General features: G+C 40.1%; 1 protein-coding gene across 2 annotated transcripts in view; it reads left to right on the top strand.

The window, feature by feature from the left end:
• Nucleotides 1–16,796, top strand: part of DCTD (dCMP deaminase) — a 66,332-nt gene that overhangs the window by 31,203 nt on the left and 18,333 nt on the right. Inside the window, exon 1 of one of the 2 annotated variants that reach the window (XM_014051940.2) lies at nt 9,825–9,952. The exons of the other annotated variant lie outside the window; for it this stretch is intronic. Within the exon in view, the coding sequence (XP_013907415.1) occupies nt 9,912–9,952 (41 nt within the window). The 5' untranslated portion in view covers nt 9,825–9,911. Of the gene's footprint in view, nt 1–9,824; nt 9,953–16,796 lie in introns of those variants that run through there. 2 annotated transcript variants of the gene reach the window in all.

Consider the following 16,796-nt stretch of genomic DNA (forward strand, 5'->3'; position numbering starts at 1 on the left):
CGATTGTCGACCACCCGGAGGAGGGCCTTCTCTGTGGCTGCTCCGGCCCTCTGGAACGATCTCCCTGTGGAGATTCAGACCCTTCTACCCTTCAGGCTTTCCGTAAAGCCATTAAGACCTGGCTGTTCCGGCAGGCCTGGGGCTGCTGAGTCCCATTCCCACTCGAATTGGTGTGTTTGTTGAGACCTTTTAACCTGGTTCTGTATTGTTGTCTGTCTTTGTTCTTCCTTTTGTATTGTTCCCTTCCCTTCCGGTTTTGTTAGCTGCCCTGAGTCCCTTCGGGAATAGGGTGGCATACAAGTTGAATAAAACCTCAAAACCTCAAACCTTCTATGTCAACATATACATCAGGAATGTCTGCAGGCTATGGTTAAGAAAGTCTAAATGGTAGAAACAGTGATATAATTGAAGTTGCACCCAGTTGTTTTAATAATATCTGCATTTTTGAAATTAGGAATATATTAGGATGTAATACCCCTCATTCTTTAGAATTATTCTTTCACAAGTAGAAGAAATTCTCCAAAGGCAGCATTTCATCTACTGTATTTTGTCTTCTCTCTGTCCCTGTAAATTAGCATGTAATTTCCAATGCTGTATGTACATTTTTTTTTGTGATGCTAAAAATTTTATTGACTGATCATGTTTCTGTAGCTCTTCCTCTGACTTATGGTAGCAAATATTGGCTATCCTTTTTCATCTCAGACTTAGTGACTTGATCTTGAAAACACCTGGTGTGCTACAAAGCTGAATAAGATTTGCAAACCAAAATTGTCTGTGCCCAAGATGACTTTTGTTTGAAGGCTCATTCTTTCTCCTATTAGCAAGAAGAATCAGGCATCTCCCTTGCCCCCAAAATGGGAGAGATACCAGAGAGGAAAGATTGCCAGAAACAAGCACTTCAAATTATTTTTTCAACCTATTATTGAGCCATTAAATTGCACCACAAAAAGGTACCGCAGGATGCCATACGATATCCTGTTGCTTAAAAGAGACTCATTTTGAGTTGCTTCAGTTTATTAGATTGATTTGAAAAACTGTTCATCCTTTCTGTTCACTCATGTACTTATGAGCCGTACTGCAAAGCTCAGAAGATCAGGGATGAATAAAAAGCAGATCATGGAATAGATAGAAAGACTATAACTGAGAGATATGGGAACTCTTATTCCTCCTGCAGTCATTATAGCTCATCCCAATGACTGTACATCATCACTGAAAGATAACAGTGGCAACTCCCTACTCTTGAGTCCTTCATAGGAAGGAAAATATTCTTATGTGGCAGCTAAATTAATGGGGCATTCAATGAATAGGAATAAAGTACTTATTTAGACATTCTGCTGAGGGAAAAGTCAGTCTGGCATGAATCCTTTGTTTTGTATTATTTGTTTTGCATTCCCTGTTCTAGGATGGAAGATTTGAGCAAAAATTCATCTTATAAGATCTGAGAAAGAAATGCTTACAAAAGGATCTGGAATTAGGTAATATTGATCCATATAAAGAATGCACCTTCTTGATTTTCATACACAACTGAGATGATAAAATTAGTGTAGCTGTCTAATCATTCTACCTGATGTAAAGCAACCTTTCCTAGCATGAAAGTCTTCAAGTATGTCAGACTTTAACCATGATTATTCCACTATCCGTGTATGAAGTTATTTGATAACCAAGCTTTCTTTCCAGAACTGGGAGAGCTTATAGTTCTAAATCTTGGAGGATCCGTTGCACATTCTGACTGTACTTCCAGATTGGATCCTGCTCTGCTCTCAGTATGTAACCATGCAACTTACCAACTAAGTGGTAGCAGAGAATTTGTCTCCCTTGACTATAATATGGAGTCTCGCTGATTTCTGCTGGTGAGATGCAGCTGCTACTTAAGTGCTCTTCAGATTTTGTTCTCTGGGAACATACTAAATTGTGGCATGCTCTTGGGTACATCCACATAATTTTTTTCCAAGATGGAATTGATTTATTGGTTACAACTGCTGGAAAAGAATTTCAAAGAAGCTTTTTTCTCTCTCACTGTTAGTTAGCATCTAGTGGTCATCTGATAAATATGAAATGGGAAGGGATTCTGCTGTGTATTATTGAGGATCATTTGGCTCACCTTTCAAAATAGAGCAAATAAATTGGCTGCTGAAGTGGGGTATCATGGAAAAGTTAAAAATGTTAATTATTGAGTGTGGTTTGTCTGGATTTTGGTCATGAAATTTATGCAAGAGTTTCAGCGCTTGTACATGCCGGGTGGCCACCCATTCAGCTTCAGATGAGGGAAAATGTTTCCATGAAATTAGGTATTTGCCTCTGTGGAGATGTGAGTCTAAGATTTTTTTTTACTTCAAAGTGTTGTCCACCTTCAATGAGATCAGGAGGAAGACGGGCTTCTGCTAGCAGCTCTAACAGCAAGGATTTGCTGGCTTCAGCACACTACAATGGAAGACAGGATTATTTTCTTTAAGATTTTTCGTAATTCTAGTTCGACTGCACTGGGTTGACAATTGTCACAATGAGTAAAGGACCTATACATTTTACTCCTGGTTTTTTCTAAGGTTATTTAGATTGCATGTACTTAGTGGACAAGTACACTTCCTCCCCGATTTATTATTTTTTCTATGGATATCTCTTTTTATCAGCATATTTGTTATATGTCTCCCTAGCTTTATCCAATGCTTTGCATACTACAGGCTATATAGTTTGCAGTTGTTTTAGCCATTTTGCTAGTGAGAGGCATTGAGGCAATTCGTGTGGGAGTTCTGACATGGCTGTAATTTCTCGGCTGGTAGCAACCCGGAAAGGGGCTAAATCAGTGCTGCTATGTACTGAATTGTTATAGGCTACCTTTTGATTTTTTTCACTTCAGGTGTATGTTTGGTGTGCATCTGCATTCCATTCCTAGCCGGTTGTCCTTGAAGTCCATCTCAGAGAGATACAGTGAAGCCTCCCCAGTCCCATCCAGCCCCTCTACAGTTTATGGCAGCTAATACTGAATGGGGTGGCAGCCAACATTGGGTCTGCTTGCCTTGTAGCCAGAGTAATGATAATAATAGAAAGAGCTTGCCCATGTTCTAACCCAATGTGCACAGAAAGCTTCTCTGGACCACTTCTCAGTAGGCCACAAATGGAATGAGCATTCAAGACAAGAAATTGTATCTTTGTAGTATCCTTAGGTTGAGCGGTTTGGGTTGCACCTTCAATCTATTCATTAGGAGCCGAGGTGGCGCAGTGGTTAAATGCAGCACTGCAGGCTACTTCAGCTGACTGCAGTTCTGCAGTTTGGCTGTTCAAATCTCACCGGCTCAGGGTTGACTCAGCCTTCCATCCTTCCGAGGTGGGTAAAATGAGGACCTGGATTGTTGTTGGGGGCAATATGCTGACTCTGTAAACCGCTTAGAGAGTGCTGAAAGCCCTATGAAGCGGTATATAAGTCTAACTGCTATTGCTATTAGGAACGAAAAAGTAAACTGCAAAGAAAGTGGCTATGAAATCCAGGATTCCCTCACAATCCAAACAGTGCTACAGAACTGAAGCAGAGCCTAATGAGTGGAGCGAAGAGGAGATCTCATCCCAAAATATCTGGATCAATAGGATCCAAACTGATTGCCAATCCTGACTACGTCATCTAAAGCCTGGATTGTCCACATGGAAAATGACTTGTGCTAACTCATCTGTGGAAAATGAGATAAATGTGATTAGCGGACATGGATGGTGAATGGAACATCTTCCCTCTAGAAAAAGAGGAAACAGTATGTGGATGGGCCCTTAATTGAACATGCTTTCCTCATATGAATTTTATGTCATCCAGTGCATACCAAAACGTCCTTACTTTACTTGTCTTCACATGTTATTTTTTAAAAAAATATTTGTTTAAAATCAGAATCTCTTTTGTATCATTATCAGCAGCAGCATAATCACTTTTGCATTCAATAGTAAACTTACCAGAATATCCACAATCAATGTACTTAATAAGAGCATCTACCTCTCTATTATGGTACATAAATGTTATACAGAAAGTGACTTCTTGTTCTTGAAAGCTAATCACTAGATAATCATCTTTTCTAAGTTGAACAATTAAGACTTAATCTCTGTTAGCATGAAATTAATGATTGTGAAGTCTCAAACAGGTTGGGAAGAAACACCAATAATTTCCAGATTCTCCATAATCACTTGTTATAAAAATAAGCAATTCAACAGAACACAGTTTTAATTATGACCCCTTTTTGGGTAGGCTAATGTATTTCTATTTATGATTGTGAATTACCTTAAAGGTTCTGGAATAAAAAAAACTGAGATGTACATATTTTTATAGATAAAATGGAAATATTTAATTTTTGGGACAATGGGTAATATATACGAAAAAAATGCAATGAACTATTGCTTGCAATGTCTCTTTATTAAACTGTATTTGTATTAAAGTTATACTCTCCCCTTACTCATTCAACTATATGCTGAATATATACAGAGGAAGTCTAGATTGGAAGAATATGCACATGGTTTTAAAAGGAGGAAGAAACATCAATAACCTGTACTAGGCGAATGACACTACCCGGGTAGCTGAAAATGAAAGTAATCCAGCAGCTCTACTAATGAAAGCCAAGGGACACATTAAAAATATGGAACTGAGATTACATATAAAGAAGAGGAAACTACAAGCAATGGATCCACCAATCCAGCCTCAGAAGTGACACTTGAAGGTATCATAGAAAGTAATGTAGATGATGAAACCATTCAAGAAAATTGCAAAAACACAATGTGTAGAAGCAGGCCTTAAGCCTTAGAAACAAGAAGTATTGGAAAAATACTTAGATTGGTTCCATCTGACTCCCTGTAGCAGGAAATGGGGAAGGAAAATGTAATCAGACTTGCAAGGTTCTATTACTATGGTATAACTCAATGAAGTATAGTTATAGTATACTTTTGGAGTCTGTTTCCTCCTCTGGGCAACCTCAAACGACTGATAATATTGAACTGCTAGACAGCTTCTGCTTTTTAGAATCTGCCATCTACACTCTACAGTAAAAGAACCCACAATCAAAAAATAAACTGCAGATTAATAATAGTGTAGCAATGGACATTTTGTTAAAAGAAATTCAAATGCTGTGGCTTGTTTATATCTTTAAAGATCAGAATCACACAGGAAATGGGGTTTTTTTCCCTGTGGCACATTAGAAGTAGAAGTTGGACTTTGAAGAAGCAAGATAGAAAGAATATTGATGCTTTTGAACTTGGGCGTTGGAGAAAACTCCTGAGGATATCATGAATAGCCAAGAAAAGCAACAAACTAGATCACAGAACAAATCAATCCAGAGTTCTCACTTGAGGTGCAAATGTTTATAATATTTTTCACACATTATGAAAAGCCCTCTTAAAAAACCTATAATGCTAGAAAAAGTAGAAGAAACATGACCAGCAGCAAGGCAAATAGACTTGGCTACATGGCAAGAGGTATTGCTATTGGAAGAGTTGAAGGTCCAGGTTAGTAGAGATAATTCTAGAGAAGGCCTACCAATATGGCTGCTAAGCGATGAAACTGACTTTATTGCACATTATAACTAAGATTAGATCTTTATCCTCTTCACATAAAGCAACTTTCTTTGCAAATGGCTGCTGCACAAACTTTTTACACATATAGAAATCACCACTGCACAGATATGAAGTATTTCTTTTCCTTTCAAGTACCTTTTATTTCTAGAGCAAAGAATAAATCAAACAGTGAAAGAGCTTTTTAAAAAAAAAAGGAAAGAGAAGGGCAAAGAAATTATCTGAGATTTATGTTGCCTTCACCTATACTTCAAAACACAGCCTTAGTATAAAGGTGGCTTTAAAGAGGCATGTTTTAGTAACGTTGTCACAGTCCCAGTTAGAGATTAACATCCTCCTTTTCTCACTCTGTAAAGGTTATGGCAGGGGTTCTTAAACAGTGATACTGTGACCCCTTAAAATGATAAATGGATTTGTATGATTTTTTTAAAAATAAAGAATGAGCTTCTCTTTGATAGTAGTGAGTGGGCAAGCTTCCAATTTATCATGGAGTGAGGCCTTCATCCCATTTTTAATCTCCTTGACACAGGCAGAATGAGATTGCTGTCAGAATGGGGTTGCTCTGTCACCTCAGCCAGGCAGCATGGGACTGAGTTCTCACAAGGCTACAGGAATGCTACATGGAGCTTTTGGATGTCATGTTCCTAAGGATGCAACCCGGATTGTACATTCCCAGACTTATAAAAATGTATGCCTTCAGGGACGAAGGAAAACTAGCAATGAATGGCTACAGCCATTTTGAGAAGTACTATTACATATTTCCTTATCTAGCGTAGTGGCTCAATTGATAATAGATTTATATATCTTTTGAAGATGAAGCAGAGATAGCTTGCATTTATGATTGTTTAGCAAAAATTCATCTCTACAGGTATTGCCTTAACAATTCTTAAGATGCATTTCTTAAAAGAAAATGTTTCTCAGGCAGTCAGCTCACACATTCTACTTCAAGTAATCATATTTAATAAAGTTATTATCAGCACTCTGGGTATATCAAATAGTAAACACAACTAGATCAGCTAAATCTATTTTATTGTAAGGCTGCATTAACAGACTCCTACAACTCTGAAGGTACAAACTTCCTGCCCTCACTTTTAAACATCGGATGAATTAGGACAAGTCCTCCCTAAATTTATTTCTCAATCATTAAGAAGCCCTTGGGGGCTCCCTCTTCTCTTGTCTGTTTCCTAGACAGCGTCTCTTTTTCTTGCCCCCAAGGTCATCAACATATTCCATTGTTACATATAATTGTATTCACTCAATGTCTTCTGGAATTTGTAATTATGGCAGTAGATGTATACACTGTACCAAAACCTGCTCATGTATGAAAAATATCATGTTAATATACAACAAAACCACATCATTGCAGATGAATTACTACTTGCATTAGATAAGTATACAATACATAACATTACACAGTGGGTTATGCCAAATTGATTTAAAACAAATAATGACTCATTTTAGACGGTAATAGGTGCAAAAAAGAGGCACCCTGTCTTTATTATGTTTCAAATGCCTGGTTCTTATATTATATGAACCTAACAGCAAATGGACTCATATAAGAGTAGTTTGTTGTAAAATCTAGTAACCCCCCCATCACGGGTTGTTTGCCATTAGGCATACTGGTCACTGTCTTAGATGTTGGTGTTTTTATGGGGAAAAACAGTTCCCTTGATGCTCATCTTGAGTCACTCAGCTGTTCTTTTGAACAAGAGTCCTGTGTATCCTATTCAGCCAGATCTGTACTCCCTAATCTGGCCAGCTGTACTCATAATTTAAATCAGCAGCATTATGTTTCTGCAATCCTAGTACTTTTCTATGATTATCCAGTGCTAATCTTATCTGTTGTTCAGTTGTTGTTCAGTTGGTCATTTCACCAGGATGGTCTTTGGTCCTTGTACGCTGATACTTGTGTAATCAGTCATAATATCTAGCCATCTTGTCTTCTGTCAGCCTCTTCTTTGATTGCCTTCACATTATGTGTCCAAAATAGCTGAGCTTTAGCTTCATTATTAGCACCTCCAGTGAGCTTTCTCTTTTCTTTATCTAGTACAGAATAAAATTGTTCTTGCAGCTAGAGGTATTCTCCATATTTTTTCAGCTTTCACTTTTTCAAAAGCACATTTTTTCTTCATTCAGCTTTCAAAGCTACATGTTATAATGGAGAAAACCTTGACTATAATAATCTTTGTTATAATCTATAATAACACTTTAATATTGTCTACATCTGTTGCAGTCTTCCTCCCAAGTAATGTTTGTTTATTTCACATCTACAGTCTATTTGTAAATTTTTGACTCTGGAATGTGTCTGCCTTTATTTCTTCTATTGACAAGCAATGCCTGCTTAATGCAAATAGACAAGAAATAAAAGCAGACAGTACCTTTCTAAAGTTAAAGATTCTTATAGCTTCCCTCTCCCCAATTTTGACCTGCACTTTCTGAAAGATATTCCTAGTCTTCCTTGCATCTAGTCATCAAAGTGTATTATCCACAGTTGATATTTATTTTAGATATTTTAATTCCAAATCCTATTTTTTCTAATCTACCATTTCTCACAATATATGATAGACCTAAGTTAAATAATCTGAATTGTTACATATTCTATTTTAACTATAACCAGATAAATAGGTGAAATAGCCTGCTGCACCTATATTGTTAAGGACATCCCACACTTTCTTGTGATCTACGTAATCAAAAGCATTTGGATTATCAATAAATCAAAATAAATATATTTTAGAGTTCCTTTGCCTTTTTCATTATTCACTGGATGTTAGCAATGTGATCTCAGGTGCTGCTATTCAGTTTTTTGTCAACATTCTGAATGGTAGATAATGCAGAATAAGCATTTTCTCTTGATTAAATCAAGAGGGTCCCATTACAGTAAATGGGGATGCATAATCTATTTTATCTTGCATTATCTTTTTGAAACAGTTAGGTCCTGCTTCTGAATGTTGCCACAGATGTGGACATCTCAAGTGTAGCCAAGACTTCTTCCTTCTGTTCATAATCAGTATTTGCTAGGGGTACTATATTTAGGTTGCAAAATCCAGAAGATCACTACGTGGGTGCAAAAGGTTTCATCATATTTTCTACTATCAAATCATCATCCAGATTTCTGAAGCCCAGCTACAGTACGCACAGCATTTGCTGGCATTTCTCTTCTAGCATTTGCCCTCTCAATTAGAGTTTCCTGCAAAGTTAAAGGTAAATCGATATAAAACTGGTCTGTTCAAATCAGAAATGATATCAGAAAAACACAGGAGACCCATTCTTCTTACAACTCATTGATTTGTGCAGAAACATCTGGAAAAAGATAACTTCAAAAAGTGTAACATTGACACACTGAATAGTGAAGGCAGTGTAACACATTTCAGCACCAAAGATGTAACAGAAGTCACAGAGCGGATGAAGTACAAAAACAGATCACCAACTTTAAAACTGCAGTATTTCACTGATTGCAGAAATGGTGGATAGCACTATAAATCAATAGTGGAGAAAAGTCTTTCTCCATTTCCCAAATATTGACAGTCATACAATCTACTCTGTAAAAATTTATGCCACTAGATGATACCCAAAAACTTTATATTTGCTGCTCAAATATGGTAGCCCAACTATACCTAAGACTTCACTGTCGGTTTCTAAACAATAGGGTCAACCAATTTTTCCCCTTGCCTAAGCAACTAGAGTTTTAGCCCAATTCTGTCACCATGTGATAAAGTGATTCTCTTTTTCTGTTGCATACTTCTACTAAGGAATAGCCAGGAGGGGAATAGGGTACAATCGAGTGCAATATGCTTGCAAATAACTTATATGGCCCACAAGAGCACAAAATCCTCAAATAAAGGACCAAGCTGTTTCTCTACTCAATGCAGCCTTAAAAATTAGGGAAGTCAGATGACAATCCCTACAATTTCCAGACACTATAATGTTAGCTAAAACCAGGAGGAATTATGTGGTAGAGTCTGACTGAGGTTAAATCAAGAATATTCATTGGAGAACAAGATGTAAAAGCTACTGAAATGACATATGACTCCATTGTACTCCTCCATTAAATTAGATTTTAGTGGATAAAAATCTCAAATCGCCTTCCCGCCGGCACCGCACAAACTTTCATCGCGCGGCAACTTTCCTGCTGAGCTGGCCGGACAAGGTCGGCGGAGCAATGCATTCTGGAAAATGTAGTCCCCGAGGACGCTCAAGGCATGCCTCCAGTATGTTTGCAGTTTGAGTATCCAAAGGAGGCGGGGCTTTCCAGTTGAACTCCGCCTTCCTTTCCCGCCAATTCTGACTCCAGTTTTGGCGCCAAGCTGGAAGGCGGATTTCTTTGTTGGGAGGCGGACGCCGGCGGGACCATAATTTGTTCCCGACGTGGATAAGACGCGATGAACGCTGACGGTCAGCTGCAGACCAGCTCTCTCAATGGGTAGGGGCACGGATGGGTTGTGCATTCGCATAACGCTGTTCTCTCTGTTTCCACTCACTTGTGCATCTACCGTGGCTGCTTAGACTTATGCCTTGTCCCGCAATCCCCTCCACTCTTGTGTACACACTTGTATTGGCTTGGGCAATTGAATCGGGTCCCTCAAAAGCCTACTTAACATACATCCCCCCCCTCCCCTGTTGAAACCATTTGTTCCTTTCTCTGAAGCTTTCTTTTTAATTTTCTCCGTCTCTCGTCTCACTATTTTTAATGAATTGAGCAAAAGCAGTCTCTTCACTATATATTTTATGCAGGTCCCTTTTGATTTTAGATGCCCACAATGCAGGAGACAGGAGAGAACCAGAAGTGTGCATTCATAAACACAATGAGGGAAGGGTATATGCTGATCCCAGTGTAACCTATTTTGTAGGTTTCCATTTTTTAATTATTCGAGTTAAGAATGAACAAACCCCGCTGAATCCCAAGTTTGTGAGTAAAAGAAGTATCAGGAGAAAGAAATGGTAGGAGCAAAGAAAAGAAAACCAGTCCTGTGAGAAGTAAGCTTATTAATTGGTGGGCCTGGAAGAAGAAAGAATTGAATGGCATATGCTGGAGCTGGCATGGCTTGATGGCTGGCTGAAACAATCTTTGTTTAACAGTAAAATTTCATTGCAGAACTCAGTTTGAAATTCAAATACAAATTTTAAACAATTGCTGAATGTATTTGGTGGCCTACCATTGATTGTTGTGTGCAGAGTGACCTTTATTACATGGCTATAGAGTTCATAGATTATAAAGTAGTGTGTAATGTCTTGATTTTTACTGAAAATTGAATGACAGAGAAATGTGCGATCATTTAGAATTAGAATTTAGAATTTGAAGTTAGAATGGGAGTATCTACTAGGCCAACATAATATGACAAGCCTGAAAAATCAGTTCACTATTAGAGCACACAATGAAATTTTAACACCCAGAGGTAAATACAGGTGACTGTATTTAAGTAACATGCCTGCATGTATAGCTTCCTTTCGATCTGCAAGAAAATCATTTATCCTGTTTGTGTCTGCTTGTGAATGCAGAGCACAGACACGTTTGTTGCTCTGCCTGGCAGGAAACCCTGACCAAAAGCAATACTTTATGCAGCCTGCTGATGTCAAATCTAAAGAATTGTGGTTGTTTGCAACTTGGAGGAAAGGGATTTCCTTCAGCGGGTTAAATTGCTAGGGATTAAATATAAGATTAGTGTTAAATATTATATTGCTGCAGGTCTTTGATTTCTGAAATTTTCTTGTTCAATAACTTTTCAGAATTCCCTCTTTTTTAAAATGAGAGTAATAAAATTTAAAGCATCCTTTAGACATGTAGAATCAGCTTCATTTAGGTGTAGTACAGTATTTAAAGACTCAGTTGAAATTTACATAGGTTATGAGATACATGCATTTAACTAAACAAAGTTGAGTAAAGTCTATATTGAATGCTTTTTTTCTGTACCTTTGTGGATTTCAAACACAATTTTCATGATTATGAGAAAATGCTAGTTCTGATTTGCTCTGATCTAAACAAAAAGAACAATGAGAAAGTGCGATGACAGTCCTAAAAATGAGATGCGAGCTCTTCTTCCACATGCAACCTCATAATTTAACCTAACAGCTTTAAATGTATTCATATTGTTTTACTTTCAGAATCACTTTCAGATGGAGTTTTGTCTAGTGCAGGGCTGTCAAACTTGCAGCACACAGACTGAATGCGTCATGCTCTGGCCACACCCACACTTAGTTTAGCGAAGGGGAAAAGTCACAGTACATCATGTGACGGCGTTGTGATGACGTGAGTTTGACACCTTTGGTCTAGTCACTAGTGGTTAAGGCACCAGTTAGGAAAGTGGAAGATTGTGAGTTCAAGTCCTGCTTCGGCCATAAAATCCAGGCTTGGGTGATTTTGGACTAGTCACTTTCTCTCCAACACACTTCATAATGTACAGGGTTGTAATTATGGGGAAAATAGGAAGAAGGTATGTTAAGATATGTTCTTGAGTTGTTTGTAAAAACAATAAAGGTAGGCTACAAATCAGTGGTGGGTTCCGGAGAACCCACCAGGGAAAATAGGAGGAAGAAGGTATGTTGAGATATGTTCTTGAGTTGTTTGTAAAAACAATAAAGGTAGGCTACAAATCAGTGGTAGGTCCCGGATCCTGTTGCAACCGATAGAGTACAACAGGGCCAGGAGTCCACCGCATGAATGCGCGCAGCACACATGCATGTGTACTTACCGCCCGCAATACTCTGTGATGCTCCAGCTGCTCGGTGGAGCATCGCACAGGAACTGTATGCTCTGTGCAGGTGCACGGAAGCCCCAAAACCCTCAAATACCAGTAAGAAATGCGGGTGGGTGGGCCCTCCGGACCACCATACTGGAACGGTACCTGGTACTCCAGACAGGCACCCACCACTGCTACAAATAGATACATAATCTAAAGTAATTTAACCTGAAATTACATTGCTGAATGTTTAGTTTATGAAACATTTGTATCCTATGCTTCAAATTTAAAAAGGAAAGCAAATTGATTTAAAAAGGATAGATTCTAAGAATTCTGTAAATCAGATTTGATCCTAAAAAGTAAACTCATGAAGATTTTAAATTTAGCAATTACCGTATTTTTCAGAGTATAAGACGCAAGGTTTTGAAGAGGCAAATTTTAAAAAAAGTAGGTAGGTAGATAGAGGGATAGAGAGGGAGAGAAAGAGAAATACAGTAGGTAGGTAGGGGAGAGAGAGAATAGTTAGGTAGGTAGATAAAGGGATAGAGAGAGAAATAGAGAAATAGAGAGTGTGTCAGTAGGTAGGTAAGTAGAGGGATAGAGAGAGAGAGAAAGAGAGAAAGAGAGAAATACAGTAGATAGGGAGAAAGAGTAGGTAGGTTGGTAGGTAGAGAAATAGAGAGAGAGAAATACAGTAGATAGGGAGAGAGAGAGAGGGTAGGTTGGTAGGTAGATAAAGGGAGAGACAGAGAAATACAGTAGGTAGTGAGAGAGAGTAGGTAGATAGGTAGAGGGATAGAGAGAGAAATATATATAGAGAGAAATACAGTAGATAGGTAAGTGTTTCTACTGGCACAGCACTTGATCAATTTAATTTTCATCAATCAGTTAAAGAGCTTTCAGAAAGGAAAAAAGTTTTTGCACTCTGCAAACCTCTCAAAAACGGCCCGTTTTTCAGAAAAATGGGCCTGTTTTTCCCCCAAAAAAGGAATGAATAGCCTTGGGGAGGCTTGCGAAGTGCTCCTGAGTGGGTGGGGGGGGGGGGGCAAAAATGAACAAATTTGCCCATTTTTAGCAAAAACTGGCTCATTTTTTGTCAAAAAAATTGCATGCATAGCCTTATGGAAGCTTATAGAGTGCTGCTGGGGCTGGGGGGGGCAAAGATACCCCATTTCTTTGCTCATTTATGCCCTCCCGTGCCCCCAGGAGCTCTCTGAAGGCCTCCATAAGGCTCTGCATGGCCATTTTGGTGAAGGGGCGGGGCTTCGTGAGGCAAAAAATGCTGTATTCGGTTTATAAGACGCACCTAGATTTTCAGCCTTATTTTTAGGGAAAAAGGTGTGTCTTATACTCCGAAAAATACGGTACTTAAATATATTCGGTTGAGAAAATAAGTCTTTTGAATCCAACCAGTGTAAAACCTGAAATATTAAACTCATATTAAAGCAATGACTGATTTAATATCAAGATTAGGCTCACCCAAGTGTTTAAACTGATCCACTATCATAAAATAATGAAGAAATGGCCTCATCTTGACTAGCTTTTTATCTAAGTCTAATTTCTAGAGTGTATCCTATATCTTATTTTATGATAAAATAATGATTGTTCTTCAGATGGGTTTCCCTAAGGAAAAAATATTGAAAAGCAACATTGTTCTTCATTAGTGGAAGTCTTTCTCTTAAAATCAGAGAAGGTATTGCTTCATCAGAAAAATATGAGCTCGCTACAGATATATGGCTCGTTGTTACAGCATGATAGGGTTCTACATATTAAACTCTAAAAGCAGATTAACAAAAGATGCCTACATAACATACAAACAGAAGTTAGTATGTAATAGAAGTTAGTATGATGGTCCAATTTACACAATATACCAAGATAGTGGCTTGGTTTTACAGGTGCTGGACCACAAACTGGCCAACACAATTGTAGCTTAGTCTATCATGTTATATGAACACAGCTGTACAGCTTCTTTTTCTGGAGCAAATTTGGGGATAATTTTTAGAAGGAGGCATTTGTACAGTACATATTGGAGATCCTCTGCATCAAACTTGTCTGTATGAAGTGAAACTTCCTTTTGGTTTTCAAGTAATTTTTATAAAGAAACTGACAATGCCAAGCAGAAAGTGTTTCGGAAATGTTTGGAATGCTTTCTGTATGCAGATACTCTTAGGCCATTTGGTGGTATATAATTTTGTTTTTAAAAAAATCTTGTATATTTTATTTGCATATTTGCTGATTAGCTCCCAGTGTTTTTTTATATAATATGAATAATCACATTTTCCAATATACAGGTGAAACTCAAAAAATTAGAATATCGTGCAAAAGTTCATTTATTTCAGTAATGCAACTTAAAAGGTGAAGCTAATATATTAGATGACTCATTACATGCAAAGCAAGATAGTTTTCCTAGGCGCTGCTTGGAGTGTTCAAGCATGGGTTAACTTCAGCTTGCTGCCCAAGGACTGAGTTCAAATCTTTGTGTAGCCACTCCTCCTGTTCCCCACAGAGGTTCAGTTTTAAAAGCTCAGTTGCCCTAAAAGGGTGCAGTTGGGGAGTTCCAGCCCTTGAACAGCAAATTGGACTCTCCAAGCAGTTAGTGTAGCCTTTTTTCCCCTTATTTTTGTGTTTAGCATATAGTGTAGGATTCCTTAAAAATCACTGGAGGAAAGTTCACTCCTAATTGAAGCGCGGAACAGGTGCTCAGAGTGTGGCTGCCTTCCGCGACCACCGCTGTTGAGGCACCACCGGGAGGCTTGTCAGCAGCTGCTGGCGAGCTCTGGGGGCAGGTAGGCAGGTAGGGAACCCTCTGAGTTCGCTGTCGGTGGTCTAAATTTAGAATGGAGGCTCTACTGAACTCTCCAAACTGCCAGCAGCTCCCTGGTGCACTCCATAGCTTGCGGTGGCCATTTTGGACAGATAAAAAGTGGCGCGCTTTATTTTCAAGCCGTTTGCTTTGACACAACCTGGTTTCCACAGCAGATCGCCGCTGGGAGGGCTTCTTAATTTGGGATCACCCTGGGTCTCCATGCAGGTCTCCCCCCCCCCCCCCGGCTGTTGTTGCTGCACACCTCAGGACCCATCCAGTGAGGATCATCTGCTACCTGGACGACATCCTGTTAATGTCGGCGTCCAGACAGAGGGCGTGCCAGGATCTCAACGCCACTGTCCACGCACTACAGCAACACGGGTTCTCTGTCAATCTGGAGAAGAGCCATTTGGAACCTACCTCCAGGATTCAACACCTGGGCACTGTGATCGACTCCAGAACCTGCAGGGTTTTCCTCAACGCAGGAGCGAAGGGACATCACATCCCTCGTACGCCAGATCAGGAAATCCAGGTCAGCGCCTCTAGTGACTCTATCTCAGCTGCTGGGGAAGCTGATCTCATGCATCCCTGTTATTCCATGGGTGCGAATGCATGCACAAGAACTTCAGTGGTTCCTTCTCCCCATACAACGACGCAAGGCCAGCAACTCCAAGAGGGTGGTCACCGTTTCCCCAAGAGTGGTTCGGTCGCTTGGGTGATGGCAATCCTCAGCACTAGCGAGGGGATCCCTCTTCAAGGAACAAGAGTGCCTAGTCATAACAACAGACACCAGCTTATACAGCTGGGGCGCTCACCTAAAGACTCACATGACGCAGGAAAGGTGGTCACAGGCGGAGCTCGCCCACAACATAAACTGGCTGGAGCTCATAGCTGCCAGGCTCGCCCTGCGTCACTTCCATCGGTTCATCAAGGGCCGTCATGTCCTCATTCTGACGGACAACATCGCTGCCAAGGCTTACGTCAATCATCAGGGTGGCACTCGATCAACAGCCCTGATGTTGGAGGCAGAGGCGTTGGGGCATTGGGCGGAACGCCACCTCGAGTCCTTGAGGGTGGACTACATGTCCGGGGACGACAATGTGACAGCGGCCTGGCTGAGCAGAACGACCATCAGGAACTCAGAGTGGCAGCTTCATCCATCTCTGTTCCACCAGCTGACACAGAGGTTTGATCTCCCAGTTCTAAACCTATTTGCCAGTCCCGAGAATGCTCAGCTCCCCTGGTTTATTTCAAGGTTCCAATGCCCCGACGCAGAAGGGACGGACGCTCTTCAGTGCCACTGGCCACCGGGACTGCTATACGTGTTCCCACCCCTCCCACTGATACCTCAGGTGATCAGGAAGATCCTACTGGAGAGGGCCAAGGTACTGCTCGTGGCTCCACACTGGCCAAGGAGGTCCTGGTTCGCCAACCTTGTCAGTCTGTCGGTGACCAAGCAACCAACTGGCACTTGAGTGGGAGCACCTGAGGCAGAACAACTTCTCTGACAAGGTCATCTGCACTATCCAGGCGTCCAGGAGACCTTCTACTGTGCGGATCTATGATGTGACATGGACCAGTTTCTCTTCCTGGTGTCACTCCCATCATATCATCACCACGGCTGCGACAATTCCGCAAATCCTGGATTTTCTACAGGAGGGCTTGGACAAGGGCCTTGCCCCCAACACACTTCGGAGGCAGACAGCAGCCATGGCCACCATCTTGTCCAGAGAGGATTCTCAACCGCTCAGCAGACACCCAAGGGTTCGCAGCTTTTTTCTGAT

This window comes from Thamnophis sirtalis, unplaced genomic scaffold (genome assembly GCF_051295495.1).
Source record: "Thamnophis sirtalis isolate CommonGarterSnake01/CBP01778 unplaced genomic scaffold, rThaSir2_p1.2 scaffold_10, whole genome shotgun sequence".
NCBI classification, from domain to species: Eukaryota; Metazoa; Chordata; class Lepidosauria; order Squamata; family Natricidae; genus Thamnophis; species Thamnophis sirtalis.